Source organism: Hemiscyllium ocellatum, chromosome 4, assembly GCF_020745735.1.
Source record: "Hemiscyllium ocellatum isolate sHemOce1 chromosome 4, sHemOce1.pat.X.cur, whole genome shotgun sequence".
In the NCBI taxonomy this organism is placed as follows: Eukaryota; Metazoa; Chordata; class Chondrichthyes; order Orectolobiformes; family Hemiscylliidae; genus Hemiscyllium; species Hemiscyllium ocellatum.
The window spans coordinates 10,257,839-10,273,904 of record NC_083404.1 but is presented as its reverse complement, the minus strand read 5'-3'; the positions used below and the strand labels follow the sequence as shown (position 1 = coordinate 10,273,904).

The following is a 16,066-nucleotide window of genomic DNA, read 5'->3' as shown; positions in this document are numbered from 1 at the left end:
AGCATCTGCAGTCATTGTTTTTACCTTGGAGGGATATGGACCAAGCACAGACAGGTGGCACTAGTTCAGTTTGGGAACATGGTCGACATAGGCTGGTTGGACCGAAGGGTCTGTTTCAATTCTAAATTACTCTATAAGTAACAGGTAAGAGCAAATAGATATTTTCTAAGTAATTTGTGAATACTGTTTTGATTAAACATTACATTGATGATAATTGTTGTGATATAATGAATACTGAAACCTGCTAAAAATAGTGATTTATCCAGATAAAGTTTTAAAAGCCAAAATTCAAAACAGTGTTCTTTTCATGTAATTTATCTGTTTGGAGTAAAACACATCATGTTTCTTGTCTTAATATGGTAGCTTTGGAATATTTAAATGTTTGCCAATTGTAAACATGTATATGCACTTTACAATCATGGTCTGTGACTATCCAGTCCTTCAGTGGAGACTTACTTGGTTTAATTGAGTTTGTACTAAACAACAGAATCTGTATTTGCAGCCAGTTTGGCATAATCTTCTATATATTTTCTAAATAAAAGAAATCCAACCAAAATATTTGCGTATGTGGGTTTTCTCTTGGTCAAGTTTGTATATTTTGTTTGAAATTTATCAGTTCTCAAATAAACTGGTAATTGGACCACATTAATGAATTGCATATTTGCATGTCAAAAGATGCTAAACTTCCAGTGGGCTTCAATTTCCCCACTAACCCTATTTGACTCATGTTTCCAGTTAGTCTTTTACAGAAGTAACCCCCCCCCCCCAAAAGAAACATGATTCTAACAGGGTTTCATTGGTTAATCAAGTGGGTATGTGATCCATGCTGTTTTATCCTACTGACTGAATGTAGCTTTATGACATAGAGAGAGAAATAAAAATCAAAATGTAAAATCAAAAATAAATTGAAAATAATTAGGTTTTAACTTTTATGGCTTTGTATAATATTTAGGTATGCCATTTGGTAAAATGCTTCATTCTCTTAAAATTGTTCTGTGACAGAATGCATTGAGTAGTTTTATGTAGGTCTTATTAAATATTGAATTTTGTTGTTATTCTTTCAATGGATATAGGCATTATCTGTTGCCCGTTCTCAAATGTCCTTGAACTGAGTGACTTGTTGGGCATTTCAGAGGGCGGTTAAGAGTCAACCAATCTTTAACTCAGAATAACTATTTTGAAAATCTCAGGTCTCGTTGGCCCGACGAAAAGGGAATCCTGGTTACAATTACGAGCAGAAATTGAAGCTTTGACAGACTCCTGGTTAACAGTTGCACTGAAAGTTCTCACACTCATTCACTCAAGGTGAGGAGCAATCTGAACTTGCAGTTTACAGCACACCAAAGTAGTTAGATAATGAAAACGGTTTGTAACAAAACACAATATATTAGAGTACTTATAGAACACAACTTATGGTGTTTAGTTGATAACAAAATGGCAGAACGTGTTTACTCGGTTATATAACTGATTCTTTAACCAACTTCAGAATATAACTTTTAATAACGCCAAATATATGATGTCTTTCAGGTCAAACTGTATAAATATTTTAGTAACAACAACACAATTGATACCTGCTCTTGCCAAAGTCTTGCTGTATGGATTAGGAATTGTTTTTCCAATTGAAAACATATATAGTGCAACTAAAATAGGTGAGTAAAATCAGAATACAAAGTGTGAATAACTTAACTATTTCACTTCATCTCCAATCTAATTATACCTGGCACATCTCAAAATTGATCTGTGAATTTTATTTTCCTATTAAAGAGATGATGATAAACAAATTAATGTTAAACTTTGACAATTTAGGAGGGAAAGCTTTTCGATGAGATGCAATGAATTGCAGTTATTTGTTGAATTGTCTGACAATAGGTTTGGGATCATACACCTTTCCAACGCAGGAGGTTATTTAGGCCATTGTGCCTGGGTCAATAGAGAAAGGGCTACTGAGACTAATTCTGCTGTCTAAATCTTAGTCTGTGATATTGTATGTTCCGATGCTTCAAGGAATATACAAGTAAATGCGATGTAAATGTCTGCCTCTTCAACCTTTTGATACAGTACGTTCTATACCTGCACCACTTTGCAACTTTTCTGCCCATTTACCCAGCCCGTTGATATCTTCCTGCAATCTGTTTCCTTCTCCCTCACTGTTCAGCCAGAAATATTAATTCTTGAAGTAGCTCGCAATTTCTGAATCTTATCCCCCACATTTAAAGCTCAATCATTGATATATATCGTGAAATACAGAAACAACAATTAGCCATTAACCTTTTACTTCCTACAACATGAATTGTACAGAGAGACATGCATTTCTTTATAGATATTAAATTGAGGTAATCATTTCACAATAAAGTACATTGTTAATTATTTTACTCTAAGTGACACTACTTACAAAAATTTTGGTTTTGTTTAAAAAGAAACCTTTTTTTCCTACACTTCCTTTTCTCCCAATATCATCCACTATTCCTAGTTAAGGAGACACTAACTTACTTTAATTTGATTCTCGATGCCAGCATATGGCATACTTTCACTCTCTCGCTGTGTCCTATGATGGCAGAGCTGATGTTGGTAGTTCATGCAGGTAATTCAAAGCAAAGAAGGTATATACTTTCAATATATGGTACAGCATAAAGTCAGAGTTATACAGAATGCAATCAGAACCTTCAGTCCAACCCGTCCATGCCGACCAGATATCCTAAATTAATCTAGTCCCATTTGCCAGCATTTGGCTCATATCCCTCCAAACCCTTCCTATTCATATACCCTCCCAGATGTCTTTTAAGTGTTGTAATTGTACTTGCCTCCAGTACTAGTACTAACTTCCTCTGGCAACTCATTCCATAAATGCATCACCCTCTCATGAAAAAGTTACCCCTCAGATCTCTTATATATCTTCCCCTCTCACCTTAAACCTATTCCCTCTAGTTCTTGACTCCCCTATTCTGGGGAAAAAAGTGTTAGCTGTCTACCCTATCACTGCCCATCATGATTTTATAAACCTCCAAAAGGTCACCCCCTCAGCCTCCGATGTGCTAGCGAAAATGGCCCCAACCTATTCAGCCTCTCCCTATAACTCAAACCCTCCAACCCTGGCAACATCCTTGTAAATCTTATCTGCACCCTTTCAAGTTTCACAACATCCTTCCTATAGGAAGGAGACCAGAATGGAATACAGTATTCCAAAAGTGGCCTAACCAATGTAGTGTGCAGTCGCAACATGACCTCCCAACTCCCATCTCAATGCACTGACCAATAGGTTTCAACCTGCTGCACTTAAAAAGCAAAATATTTAAATTTGATGTTACAGTAAAACAATGTGTTATTTCAAAGTAACAATTTGCATGTTTTACTTTAGGGAAAGAAAGCTGCTTTGAACGTATAATTCAAAGGTTTGGCAGAAAAGTAGTATATGTTGTTGTGGGAGACGGTGTGGAAGAAGAACAGGCATCTAAAAAGGTAAATGATCTAAGATTGTAACACTCTCTTTATTAAACAGTACTTTGTGTCCATTTCTTAATCCGAGCCCATTGAACAAAAGGAAATTGCTACCAAGCCACTCGCATCCATGTTGCACAATCACTTTAAGTATCTCAAAGACTGCAGGTAGCAACGATCAAAATCTGAAACAATTTTTAATCATAGCAGATAACAATATTACTCCAGAAGTAAGTCCTTCAATTATTGCATAAATAATTCGTCTTCAGAAGAACTAGCAGCAGGAGTAGGCCATTCAGAGCCTCGAGAGTGGTCCACCATTTGATACGATCATGGTTGATCACATCTCAGCCTCAACTCCATTTTCCTACCCACTCTCTATAGCCCTTCAACCCATTGATAACTAAAAATCTAAGCATCTCCTTCTTAACTTTACTCAATATCCTAGCATCCGCTGCACTCTGGGGGAGTGAATTTGACAGATTCATGACCCTTTGAGAGAAGTAATTCCTCCTCAACTCCGTTTTAAATCAACTACACCTTATCCTAAAACTATGACCTCTCATTCTAGATTTCCCTACATGAGGAAACATCCTCCTCGATGTTTACTTTGTCAGTGCCTTTTTCTTCGAAACTCCAGAGAGTGTCTAAACGGCTCAATCTCGCTTCATAAGTCAAAGCCCTCATCACTGGAATCAATGCAGTAAATCTTCCTCCAAGACAACCACTTCACATCAGGAGACAAGATTAGATTAGATTAGATTAGACTTACAGTGTGGAAACAGGCCCTTCGGCCCAACAAGTCCACACCGACCCGCCGAAGCGAAACCCACCCATACCCTACATTTACCCCTTACCTAACACTACGGGCAATTTAGCATGGCCAATTCACCTGACCCGCACATCTTTGGACTGTGGGAGGAAACCGGAGCACCCGGAGGAAACCCACGCAGACACGGGGAGAACGTGCAAACTCCACACAGTCAGTCGCCTGAGTCGGGAATTGAACCCGGGTCTCAGGCGCTGTCAGGCAGCAGTGCTAACCACTGTGCCACCGTGCCGCCCACTGTGCCACCGTGCCGCCCACTATATATATAATAAACAGTGAAGACATGCTTTTTCAAACTGCAAGGTTCAAAAACATAGAATTCTTTAGGGGTCCATATTGCTTTTTCCTATTGAATAAATGAGCTGGCTTTAGGGATTCAGGGATAGCTACTAAAACTGGCTAAAGAGGCTGATCTGGCAGTTGTGACAAGCTGTGTAAAAGATTTCAGATGGCCATCTACAGGATGGTGAAGTGGACAAATAGGTGGAAGGTGTACTACGGTGTAGTGAAATGAGACACAATCTCGGTAAGGAAGTAGCACAACCTTACTTGGGGAGGAGCAGGGGATCTTTGGTTTTTACAGCTTCCCTGGTAAGTAAGATCGGACATGCAAGTGGATAAGGCCACAAAAAATAGAACCTTTAGTTTGATATCTATCATATTAACATGGATATTTAACACCTATAGACAGGTAGGTTGAATTTCCTTAGTTGAATTTAAGGCTTTAGTTAGGCCATGGATGGAGTACAGCAATCATTATAGGAAGTATAGAACCAACTGAAAGGGCACAACTTCAGTTTAAGACTGGTATGGAAAGAGAATTGAGAATTTAGGGTTTTTTACAGTGGGAATAAGATTTCAATTATAGTATAGGTGGTGATGATAGTATATGGGTCTAAAAGGATTAATACTGCATAGTGCCAACTGCACCTTCCACTGTGACAATATCATGTGGACCTGTGGTTAGAACAGCTTAGGATCTCATAGGAGTGAGACCTTGCACCTTGTTCTCCTCAAAGTTGCCATAACAATGTCTACCTTGCTACAAACAAAGTGGGAGTCATGAAAGTCCCACCATTCCAAGGGTCAAAGATTAACTGTAAACATACCTGACTCAATTACAAATATAGTCAAGTAGACTTCAAATGAAAAGATTTATCAACTTTGTGTCTTTAATAAACTCAAGGCTATTGATTTATTGTCAAAGAAAACCCATTGCATAAAGATATAAAGTGGGTTCACATGTATAGTTTGTTGTATGAAAATGGAAATTTAAGTAACACAAAATACACATTCTTCAGGCAAAGGAGGAAAAAATTGGATCTCTCTGTAAATATTAATTTTAAAAAGAAAAACACTCTCTGGTCATGAATTATTATTTTTGAGAGCAAAAAGGTATGAGACATATAGAACATTATGATGGCAGTCGGTCTGATGGCCTTATATATAGTTCTATCATTAAAAACACAGTTGTTTCTGGCTTATTGGCAGACACACATACTCAGGAAATACAATATTGGGATGTTCTGTCCCTCTTCCAGAAGAACATTCAGGTTTCACAATCAATTCACTGCAAAAGGTTGATTCAGAAACTGGAAACACAAGCTGTGAAACATGTTCTTAGTCGGCTTATCCTCACTGATTCCAATAAGCAACTCTCCAAGCCACATTGTTTTTAAACAAGTGAGCACTAAACTTCAGGCAGTGGACCTCTGAGAAGTTAATCCGTTCAGTTATATAAACTCATATGTTTTCCAAGAAGCCTTGTTTTAATACAAAAGGTTTCAATGTCTTTTCGCTGATCTCCGTTGTTTCTAAATGAATCCAGATTAAACTTTTAACAGATCGACTTTTTTTCCACAATTCTTGAAAATACAAATCCTCAAAGAAACTTAAAATATTTGATTTTTCAAAAAAATCATTCAGGGGATGGAGGCCTGCATTTATTGCCCATCCTTAATTGCCCTTGAGAAGATGGTGATGAGCTACCTTCCTGAGCCGCTGCAGTCCATTTGATAGGTACAACCACAAGGGGGATTGCAGTATTTTTACCAGCAACACTGATGGAACAACAATATATTTTCAAGTCAGAATGCTATTGTGGCTTAGCCCAAAATTTGTTTTCTCATGCTTTTTGTTGTCATTCTCCTTCTAGTTGGTTGTGTCATGGAATGTTCTCATGAGCCTCGATGAATTTCTGCGGTATGTCTTGTAGGTGTCACTACTGAGCATCAGTAATAGAGAGAGTGCAGGTGGATTTGGTGCCAGTCACATGGACTGCTATGTCCTGGATGGTGACAAGCTCCCTGAGAATTGTTGGAGCTGCACACACCCAGGCAAGTGGGGAGTGTTCCATCGCATTCCTGACTTGTAGATGGTGGACATGCTTTGGAGAAACACAAAATGAGTTACTCAGTGCAAGATTCCCAACCTCTCACCTGCTGTTGTAGACAAAGTATTTGTGTATCCGATCCAGTTCAGTTTCTGGTCAATGCTACCTCCCAGAATTGTAGCAGTGGGGAATTCAGTGATGGCGATACCATTGAATATCAAGAGATGGTGATTAGATTCGCTTTTGTTGGAAATGGTCATTACCTAGCACTTGTGTAGTGCAAGTGTAACTTGCCACTTAACAGCCCAGTCATGGATATTATCCAGGTCTTGCTGCATTTGGACATGGATTGCTTCCGTATCTGAGGAGTAGTGAGCATGATACAACCATTGGTAAACATCACTAGTTCTGACCTTATGACAGAGGGGAGGTCATTGATGAAGCAGCTGAAGATGGTTGGGCCTAGGATAATAGGCCTGAGGAACTCCTGCAAAGATGTCCTGAGACTGAGCTGATTGGCCTCTAACACTCCATGACCATCTTCCTTTGTACCAGCTACGATTCCACCCAGTGCAGAGATTTCCCCTGATTCCCATTGACTCCATCTGTAGCAGTAATTAAAAACAATTGCCATCACATTATACATATTATGCCCTTATATGTGCACAAACAGTTTGTAAATCTCTTCCAAAAATGGTAGTGGATGCAGAATCAGTTATTAATTTTTAATCTGAGCTAGGTAGGCTTTCGTTAAGCAACAATATTTCAGTGTATGGGCCAAAGGCAGGTCTATGGAGGTAGGCCTCAGATCAAAGTGTGGGAACAGGCCCTTCAGCCCAACAAGTCCACACCAAAGAGTAATCCACCCAGACCCATTCCCCTACCCTACGTTTACCCCTGACTAATGCACCTAACACTATGGGCAATTTAGCATGGCCAACGGGAGGAAACCAGAGCACCCAGAGAAAACTCAGGCAGACACGGGGAGAATGTGCAAACTCCACACAGACAGTCTCCTGAGGCTGGAATCGAACCCGGGTCCCTGGTGCTGTGAGGCAGCAGTGCTAACCACTGAGCCATCGTGCTACCACAGATCAGCCATGATCTGACTGAATAGCAGAACAAGCTCAAGGGGCTGAACAGCCTACTCCTGTTCCTATATTGTGATGGGAGAATTTTGATCAGGAAACCTGGAAGTCCGCATTAGCTTCCAAAAGTTTACATATTTTTCTAACGAGAAGCCGAGTCCGCAGAGGAATGGGTAAGGAAATCGCTGCTCTATCAGTGGGATTTAGATTCCTAGGTCCAATGGGGCTTGACAGATGGAGAGCCATCAACATGGTACATTTTTGGAGACTGAGATGCCTGGGAATCAGGTAACCGAGGTGAGAAGGAGCTCTTGCACCTCTTCTGGATTATAAGCAGTGCTGCAAAGACACTTAGCTTTTCTCCAGAGCTGTCCCCATTTTCACAGAGCTATTAGATATCATGAGGCTTGGAAACTTTGCCAGCCCTGGTTAGACGTGTGTAACTGGTTAAATATGAGATCTGCAGACACGTTACAATATGTAAATGACCAAACCAGCTCCATGGAGGAGATTGGCTGCTCATTGTGTTAAATCTGAGTATGAGTGGGTCAGAGCTGGATTGAGGTCAAGTGTGGACATTTATCCATTTTTTTTACATGTCTCATGATCCTAACCCACCCCCAGTGGCTCCAGTCTTCCCAATATGAAAATATAAGTAATTCCTGATCTTGTAAGCAGTGACAATGGGAAAGGTGGTGCCGAGGTACATCTGAATGTTGTTTGAATTTAATGGGACTTGATATTGAGTTTTCAAATGCTGATGCCAAGGAACAATCTTATGATTCATTCATGGCATTGCGGCATTGGTCTGTATTTATCGCCCATTTGTAGTTGCCTGGAGAAGCTGCTGGTGAGCTACTTTCTTGAATCACTGCAGTCCTTGAACACCTCGTTAGGAAAGGATCCAGGATTTTGACCCCGTCTCAGTGAAGGTTTTTTTTCCCAAGTTAGGACAGTGAGTGACTTGAGAGCGAACTTACAGGCAACATGGTGGGCTCAGTGGTTAGCGCTGCTGCCTCACAACATAAGGGGCCTGCGTTCACTTCCAATCTTGAGTCAGTCATGTGGAGTTTGCACATTCTCGCCATGTCTGCATGGGTTTCCATTGGGTACTCTGGTTTCCTCCCACAGTGCAAAAGATGTGCAGGTTAGATGGATTGGCTGTGCTAAATTGCCTATAGTGTCCAGAGATGTGTAGGCTAGGTGGATTAGCCATGGGAAAATGTGGAGTTAAAGGGATGGAGTAGGGACGATGTATCTGGGTGGGATGCTGTTTGGAGGATTGATGAGCACTTGATGCATTGAATAGCCTCTTCCTGCACTTTAGGGATTCTATGATGATGTTGCCATGTATCTGCTGCCCTTAGTCTTCTAAATGGCAGTGGCCACGAGTATGGAAGGTGTCAGGTAGATTAGAATTGAATAAGGCAATGGCCACTGGAGCCAGCTGGACAATAAAGGAGAATGGGGCAGTCGGCTATGCCAGTGCCTGCTGATAGGTTAAGGAGGGTGAGAGAGCCATGGAGGGAAGGGGCTACCTTACAAAGCTCACAGTCACGTGATGAGCCATATCTAGGAGAGCCTGCCTTTCAGACACAATGATGGGGTGGACAGTATGGAGAATCTGGGGCAGGAAGGACTCAGCATGGGAGGATGGCAATCAGATTCACAAATGAGCCACTTGAGGTCAATTATCCCTGAGCTAATTGGAATTTAGCGGTAGCTCAGCTCAGGGGTTTAATGGGACTCACAAGCGTTTTCCAAGGCTGCCAAAGACTGTGCAGTAAAGCTTCCAGGCTTTTAGTGTCTATCAAGGGACCTGGCAGTGGGAACGTGCCAAGGTGCCATCTCAGTGATTTGATTCGATTTATTATTGTCGTGTATCTAAGTACAGTGAAAGGTTTTGTGTTGTGCACTGTACAAGTCAATTATATCATAAAAAGATCATAGGGTGATTGAACAGAGTGAGGAATACAAAGTTGCGGCTTCACAGAAGGTGCACAAAAAGCAAGATCAGCATTAGATTTGAAATTTGAGAGATGCATTCAGAAGTCTAATAACAGCTGGGAAGAAGCTGTGTGTGAATCCGTTGGTCGGTGTATTTAAGTTTTTGTCTTCTGCCCGATGGAAGAGTTTATAACCGGGATGGGCGGGGTCTTTGGTGACGTTGACTGCCTTTCCAAGGCCGCGAGAACTAGAGATGGAGGCACTGGATGGGAGATTGGTCTGTGTGATGGACTGGGCTGTGTTCACAACAGCCATTGCCCAGAGCTCTCTCCTCACAAAATGCCAATCAATCCTGTCACCCTCTTGCTGCCCCATTCACCTGACTCCAGGGATGAGTAGGAGCTTGGAGCAGCACTAACAGCAGTCCTCAACCTTGATGGTGCCATCGGTGATTGGCCAGCAGTGGTCTGTTGGGGTATTTGTCTTCCCACGTTCAAATTCCAGCCAGTTAATTGCCTGAGTGCACTTCAATTGTGGGGGTCGATAAATGTGAGGCTGGAAGAGGACAGCAGGTCAAACAGCATCCGAGGAACAGGAAAGTCAACATTTCGGGCAAAAACCCTTTGTCAGGGCTCAATTTTGGATTAGATTCCCTTCAGCCCAACAAGTCCACATCAACCCTCTGAAGAATAATCCAGCCAGACCCATTTCCCTCTGACTAATGCACCTAACAATATGGGCAATTTAATCATGGCCAATTCACCTAACTTGCATATCTCCCACCTGTGGGAGGAAACCAGAGCACCTTGAGGAAACCCACACAACACCACATAGACAGTCGCCCAAGGCTGGAATCGAACCTGGGACCCTGGTGCTGTGAGGCAGCAGTGCTACCCACTGAGCCGCCATGCCACCCCTGTTGGGCTTTCCACACATAAGTTCAGTGAGGCTGCTATTGGTTTGCCACCCATTGGGGGTGACAGGAAAGAGAGTGGGGGCAGTGGGGAGTAGATGGTGGCGCTCTCCACCAACCTGTCGTTTCTGATTTCGATAAGGGCTGTTCGAGTGATGTGGCCACAACAGGAGTCTGAGTTTTGCATCTGAAAGGAAAAAAATTGAAGTATTTTGGGCATACCTAATTATGAATGAATAAAGCATTCAAAGTACATCTGCATTTCAGTTGAAATTAAGGAAATTTTATGCCTGGTTTGCAATAAGAGGCATTCAGCTGGCAGCTGGTTTCTCTTTCAATCATTTTGTGTTTGAATTTTCTTAAAAGCACATGCTTCTTTGTTGTTGAAATTAAGAGACTGTTGCCCAATAAAAATAATTCAGCTTTTCCAGACTTTTGATGTCAACTAAATTCCCACACGAGAACCACATCACTTAGAAGGCTAATTAAGGAACAGGCAGGGACCTGACCTAATAGGGGGCTTTTCTTAATTCAAACTACAGTTAAAGGTCATGATGATTAGAAAAGCTTCAGAAATTACGAGGTGAAAGAATGAGACAGATTTGCTATTTCGAACATTTTCAAACAGATACTACTCAGGCAGGATTGAATAGCATGTTCCAACAAGTTCTGTCTGTGGGAGCCGAAGTGATGGAGCAGTAAAACTTACTGCTGAACGTTCCGTGCTTTGCAAGGCAGGAATACTCTTTAAAATTTTGTGCTACTGACCTATTCCATTATAGGGAAGAAGATAAAGCTTAAAGTAAAAGTTAGAAAATAATGGCATCCTAAATGTGAGTCTTTTGACAACAACACAAGAAAAGCAAAAAGCACACATGAGTCATTGGATGATAGAAGTATCGTTTGCCAAGGTAATGTCCAATCCACAGAGAAAGCCCCTGAAGAGCATATTAACTTACTATGCACCTCAGTTTGCCAAACCTCCTACAAGTGTGAAAGAAATCTTAACAAATTGAAAGCAATAAGTATTTTTTTTTGTAAAGTCCCCAAAGTCAAATGAGGGTATTTTTAAGTATTTGTCTAGATACACTCCTCTGGTTTGGTTAACTAATGAATAAAGTCATCATCCTCTACAATAAAGGATTTATACAACAAAGTAAAGGTCATTATTAAGGTCAGCACAAACACTAGGGATTGGAATGCATTGCTTCTGAGAATATTTACCTTTGATAAAACATGGTAATGATCCGAGGAAAACATTTCAAGTCATTTCTTGACAAGGTCTCCTTCTAGTTCACCTGCGAGTCATATTTCCACAATGAATCCATTTGTTTTTATAGTGAACAGAATCTGATTGTCATCATTCGATTGCCTGAGCAGTGGCAAGGAATAACCTATTGGCATAAAAATCTTTGCTTAATGAAGCAGGCTCTTCCTACAGTAAATTTCAAGAATTGTTAAAGATCTTTTTAAGCATAAAAATGGGATGCCAGACAATGACTTGCTGCTTTTACCAAGTAAAAAGATCTATTTTAGTTCACATGTCAGCTGCATCGTATGTATCAACTCAATTCACCATGCTGGATATAATGCCAAATGGGGATCGTGATTTAATGTTGCAACATACTAAAGTTGAGGGATGTTTATGGCATGTACTTACTGCTTGCTTTCTCAGCTGCTTTCAGAAGTTTTCTTTCAAACTTTAATTATTCTGTAAAAACAGCCAAAAGCAGTTTTGCTGAAAGTATAGTATGGATTTTTACAAATATTAAGCAATAACTTATGTAACGAAATGTTAAGTCTTTGATGCTTTGGGCTGTTTCAAGTTTGCATTTCAAACAATGAATTGTTTAACCAGAGCAAAGGCTACGTGGTCTTCTCAGATTTCCTGTTTGTATTGTTCACAGCACACCATGCCCTTCTGGAGGATCTCAAGCCACTCTGACCTTATGGCCTTACATCATGCCCTGGAATTGGAATACTTGTAGCAGTACTTTGAAATGTAGCTCTCCACCTTCACTGTTTGTAGACTACAATATTTCTGTGTCTTCTGGCAGCTTCTGACTCCAAACCGTGTGACGTGCCCCAAGTGTTGACAGGCAGCTGCAATTTGTCTTAACCCTTGACCAATCTTTAAATGGAGGCAAATTAATCTATGGCAAAGCTTCTGATGGCTCACAAGACTGTGGAGGTTATACAATGAAAGGCCATTATAATGTTCAACAGCCCTGTTACTGCTACAGTACTACAACAAAATGGATCTGAAAATGTGAAGATTTTGGATCTGAAAAGATGCTTAGCTCTTACCAGTTATATGGCCTTCACAACAAGTAGGATGGATAACGCTTTAAGCATTGACAGTCATCAATCTATTGCCTCTGTAAAGAAAACAATACATTTCTACCAGAAGGAATTTAAAACTTACACTGAAAACTGAGTTAGACAAATGCTAGCGGCATCTTATACTTGTGGAGGAGTTTTGTTTCCTTACTGATATCCAGGGTTGTTTTATTATTTATGAACTGACTATTGTATTTTAACATCATTTATGAAGGTACTTAAATTAGAATTTTTTTGCCGTTTGACACCAGGAACATGTTTGATTCTGTCAAGTCACAAAGCGGTTTACAGAGAATTTGTTCTCTTATAATTTAAGATAACTTCAGTTTGCTAAGACAATCGTGTACAGAAAATGTCATTTTGTGTAAATTTGTATTCAGCAATTCTTTTACATATTGTTAAGGCAGATGCAATTGAATGGGAACAATGCCTTGTTTGTGAAGTGTCGAGAGGCATTGTGTGCACATAAAACAGTGCTGTGCCTTATCAAAATGCTGGTGTGTTAAAGTGCAACTTTTTGTTGGGTAAATATGTAGATAATGGAATTTTTGTGATTATTTTGTAAAGACCAAAAGCTTGAATGTCAAGTGTCAAGATTTACTCCTTTTTCTGTAGCTTTCTCATTCCCCCAAATAACTTGTATCCGTCTTTCTGCAAACAAATAAATGAAATATTCTAATTGAATAAAGTCAAAAATAATTCCTTGCTCTGTTCATACACAAATAATGTAGATGGTACAGTATATATTTTTATTACAAAAGTTGTTTTCATTTATTAACAATGGGAATGAGAATTACTGTAAGCTTACACCCTTGTAGTGTCTACATTCTTTTGTATGACAATACCTTTAGTTTTATTTTGGAGCAAAAGTTGTTAGAATGTTATAGAATTTGTACAATTAGAACTGATCCATTTTGGTACTGACCATTTTCCATCTGAAATATTAACATACCTAGCTGTCGACTGAAACTTTTCTATATCAAGCTTCAGGGCTTGTTATTGAAGCTCCTACAAGTTTGGGCTACTTACAGTAAATGCAACTTTAATTGTAATCCCTGAAATGTATACTTTCTCCCTCTCTATGATCACTGTGGAAGGAACTTTGGTTCTGATGTTTTATACCTCATGTACTTAATAGTCTTATTGCTTTGTAAAGTTCCACACCGACATCCGCTGCAGCAATTGCAAGGAATTGTTTGCAAGTCTGAAAAAGAATTCCACCTCTTTGTGAGGGGATTCCCGAAATGGATACAGCTGCTAGAACATCTACGGTGAACTATTTTAACTAGTTGGGAGCTAAATGTTTGCAGAAAATTATCAAGAATAAAAAAATCTGTGGAGTCTAATTTTGCTTTTTTTTTCCCAATCAGAGTGACTGGATACCAAACCGATCACCTGCACCTCATTACAAGAAAAGAAGTGTGTTGTATCTGCAAAATATCTGTTCACATGAATTTCTCAAAATACCTTTCTCATGAATTATGCATTTATTTAATAAAAATCAATTTGTGAAGTGATGGTGTGTGTACTTATGAAATGCTTCCTTATTGGATGAACAGCTTTATCTGATAATATTGCTCACGAATCTAATTGTGCAACTGCTGCCTTATGTTGCTTCATTTGTCTTTTTTGTGAGATATTACTAAAACTGTTATGGTAATTATATTCTCATGCATGTATTTTGTTATGTGTGAAAACATTTCCTTCTATGCTGCTTGTTTGTAGAGACATAGAGATATACAACACATAAACAGACACAGACCCTTCAGTTCATGCCAACCAGATATCCTAAATTAATCTCCTCCCATTTGCCAGCATTTGGCCCATATCCCTCTAAACCCTTCCTATTCATATACCCATCCAGATGCCTTTTAAATGTTGTGATTGTACCAGCCTCCACTACCTCCTCTGGCAGCTCATTCCATGCACACACCACCCTCTGCATGAAAAAGTTGCCCCTCAGGTTCCTTTTAAATCTTTCTCCCCTCACCTTAAGCCTATGCTGTCTATGCCTTTTGACTCCCCTACTCTTGGAAAAATACCATGACTAATCACCTTATTGATGCCCCTTCATGATTTTATAAACCTCCAATGCTCCAGGGAAAAATGTCCCAGCCTATCCAGCCTCTCCATATAACTTAGACCCTCCAGCCTTGGTAACAGCCTTGTAAATCTTTTTTGCACTCTTTCCAGTGTAATAACATACAATTGTAATCGCCTGGCTACAAGAAGTATGCAGTATTCCAAATGTGGCCTCACTGATGTCTTGTATAGCCACAACATGAAGTCACAACTCTGCACTGTGACCAATGAAGGCAAGCTTGCCAAAGGCTGCCTTCACCACCCTGTCTACCTGTGATACCACTTTCAAGGAACTATGTACCTGCACCCCTTGGTCCCTCCGTTCAACAAAATGGTGAATGATGAGCCAGTGGAAGTCTCTGCAACAGAAAGTGGTTGAAGCCAAAGCATTTAATGTTTTCAAGAAGGCTGTAGATGCATGCTTAGGTAGCGGCGACAGAGTAGGCAGTGTTAGGGCTCATGAGCCTGGGTCTCGTTCATTCCATCTGCTTTTGCTTATTTCTTCCTCTTTTCCTATTCTTCTAGTTTTTAAAATTATTTTCTGAAGAGAGCTTGGATGTGAAGGCAGTGGTTAGGAGCCCAGAGTGGGTCTTTCACAGTCAGCGCATGCCCGGATGGTGGTCATCAATGAAGTGTTCGTCGGTGAAATGATGGTTATTGGTGATGTGTTGGTTATCAGTGAAGTTGATGGTCTTCAGTGATGTCATGGTCATCGGTGCTGTAGTTATTGGTGAAATGGTGATCATCGGTGATGTGGTGGACGTAGGTGAAATGATGTCATCGATGATGTGGTGACCATTGGTGAAATGATGGTCATCGGTAATGTGGTGGACATTGGTGAAATTGTGGTTATCGGTTAAATGACTGGTGAGCCCAGGTGGGACTTGGCTCAGCGCTGGAGAAAACATGCCCTTGTTAGGACAGTCAAGCTTTAGTTTTGTATTTTGTACCTGGATACCTTTGTAACTAAGATTGCATCAGAGATTGGTAGCATGATAAACCTTTCACTGTACTCCTGTACTTGAGTACATGTGATAATAAAACCTAATTCTAATTTTAAAAGAGTCAAAGGACACAGGGTGACAGCAGGGACAGGGTAA

At 40.2% G+C, this 16,066-nt stretch overlaps 1 protein-coding gene and 1 long non-coding RNA gene across 10 annotated transcripts in view; both read left to right on the top strand.

The window, feature by feature from the left end:
- eya1 (EYA transcriptional coactivator and phosphatase 1) overlaps positions 1–13,586 on the top strand; it is a 224,641-nt gene extending 211,055 nt beyond the window's left edge. For all 9 annotated transcript variants that reach the window (XM_060822745.1, XM_060822744.1, XM_060822751.1 and 6 more), the window contains 4 exons: positions 1,191–1,305; positions 1,528–1,649; positions 3,356–3,456; positions 12,452–13,586. In XM_060822745.1, coding sequence (XP_060678728.1) covers positions 1,191–1,305; positions 1,528–1,649; positions 3,356–3,456; positions 12,452–12,532 — 419 coding nt within the window. In that variant the 3' untranslated portion in view covers positions 12,533–13,586. The remainder of the gene's footprint in view (positions 1–1,190; positions 1,306–1,527; positions 1,650–3,355; positions 3,457–12,451) is intronic.
- A 175-nt stretch (positions 13,587–13,761) lies between these two features.
- On the top strand, positions 13,762–14,397 carry LOC132815289 (uncharacterized). The gene is made up of 2 exons (XR_009644635.1): positions 13,762–14,155; positions 14,255–14,397. It is a non-coding gene; the product is annotated as an uncharacterized LOC132815289 (long non-coding RNA).
- The last annotated feature ends 1,669 nt before the right edge of the window (positions 14,398–16,066 follow it).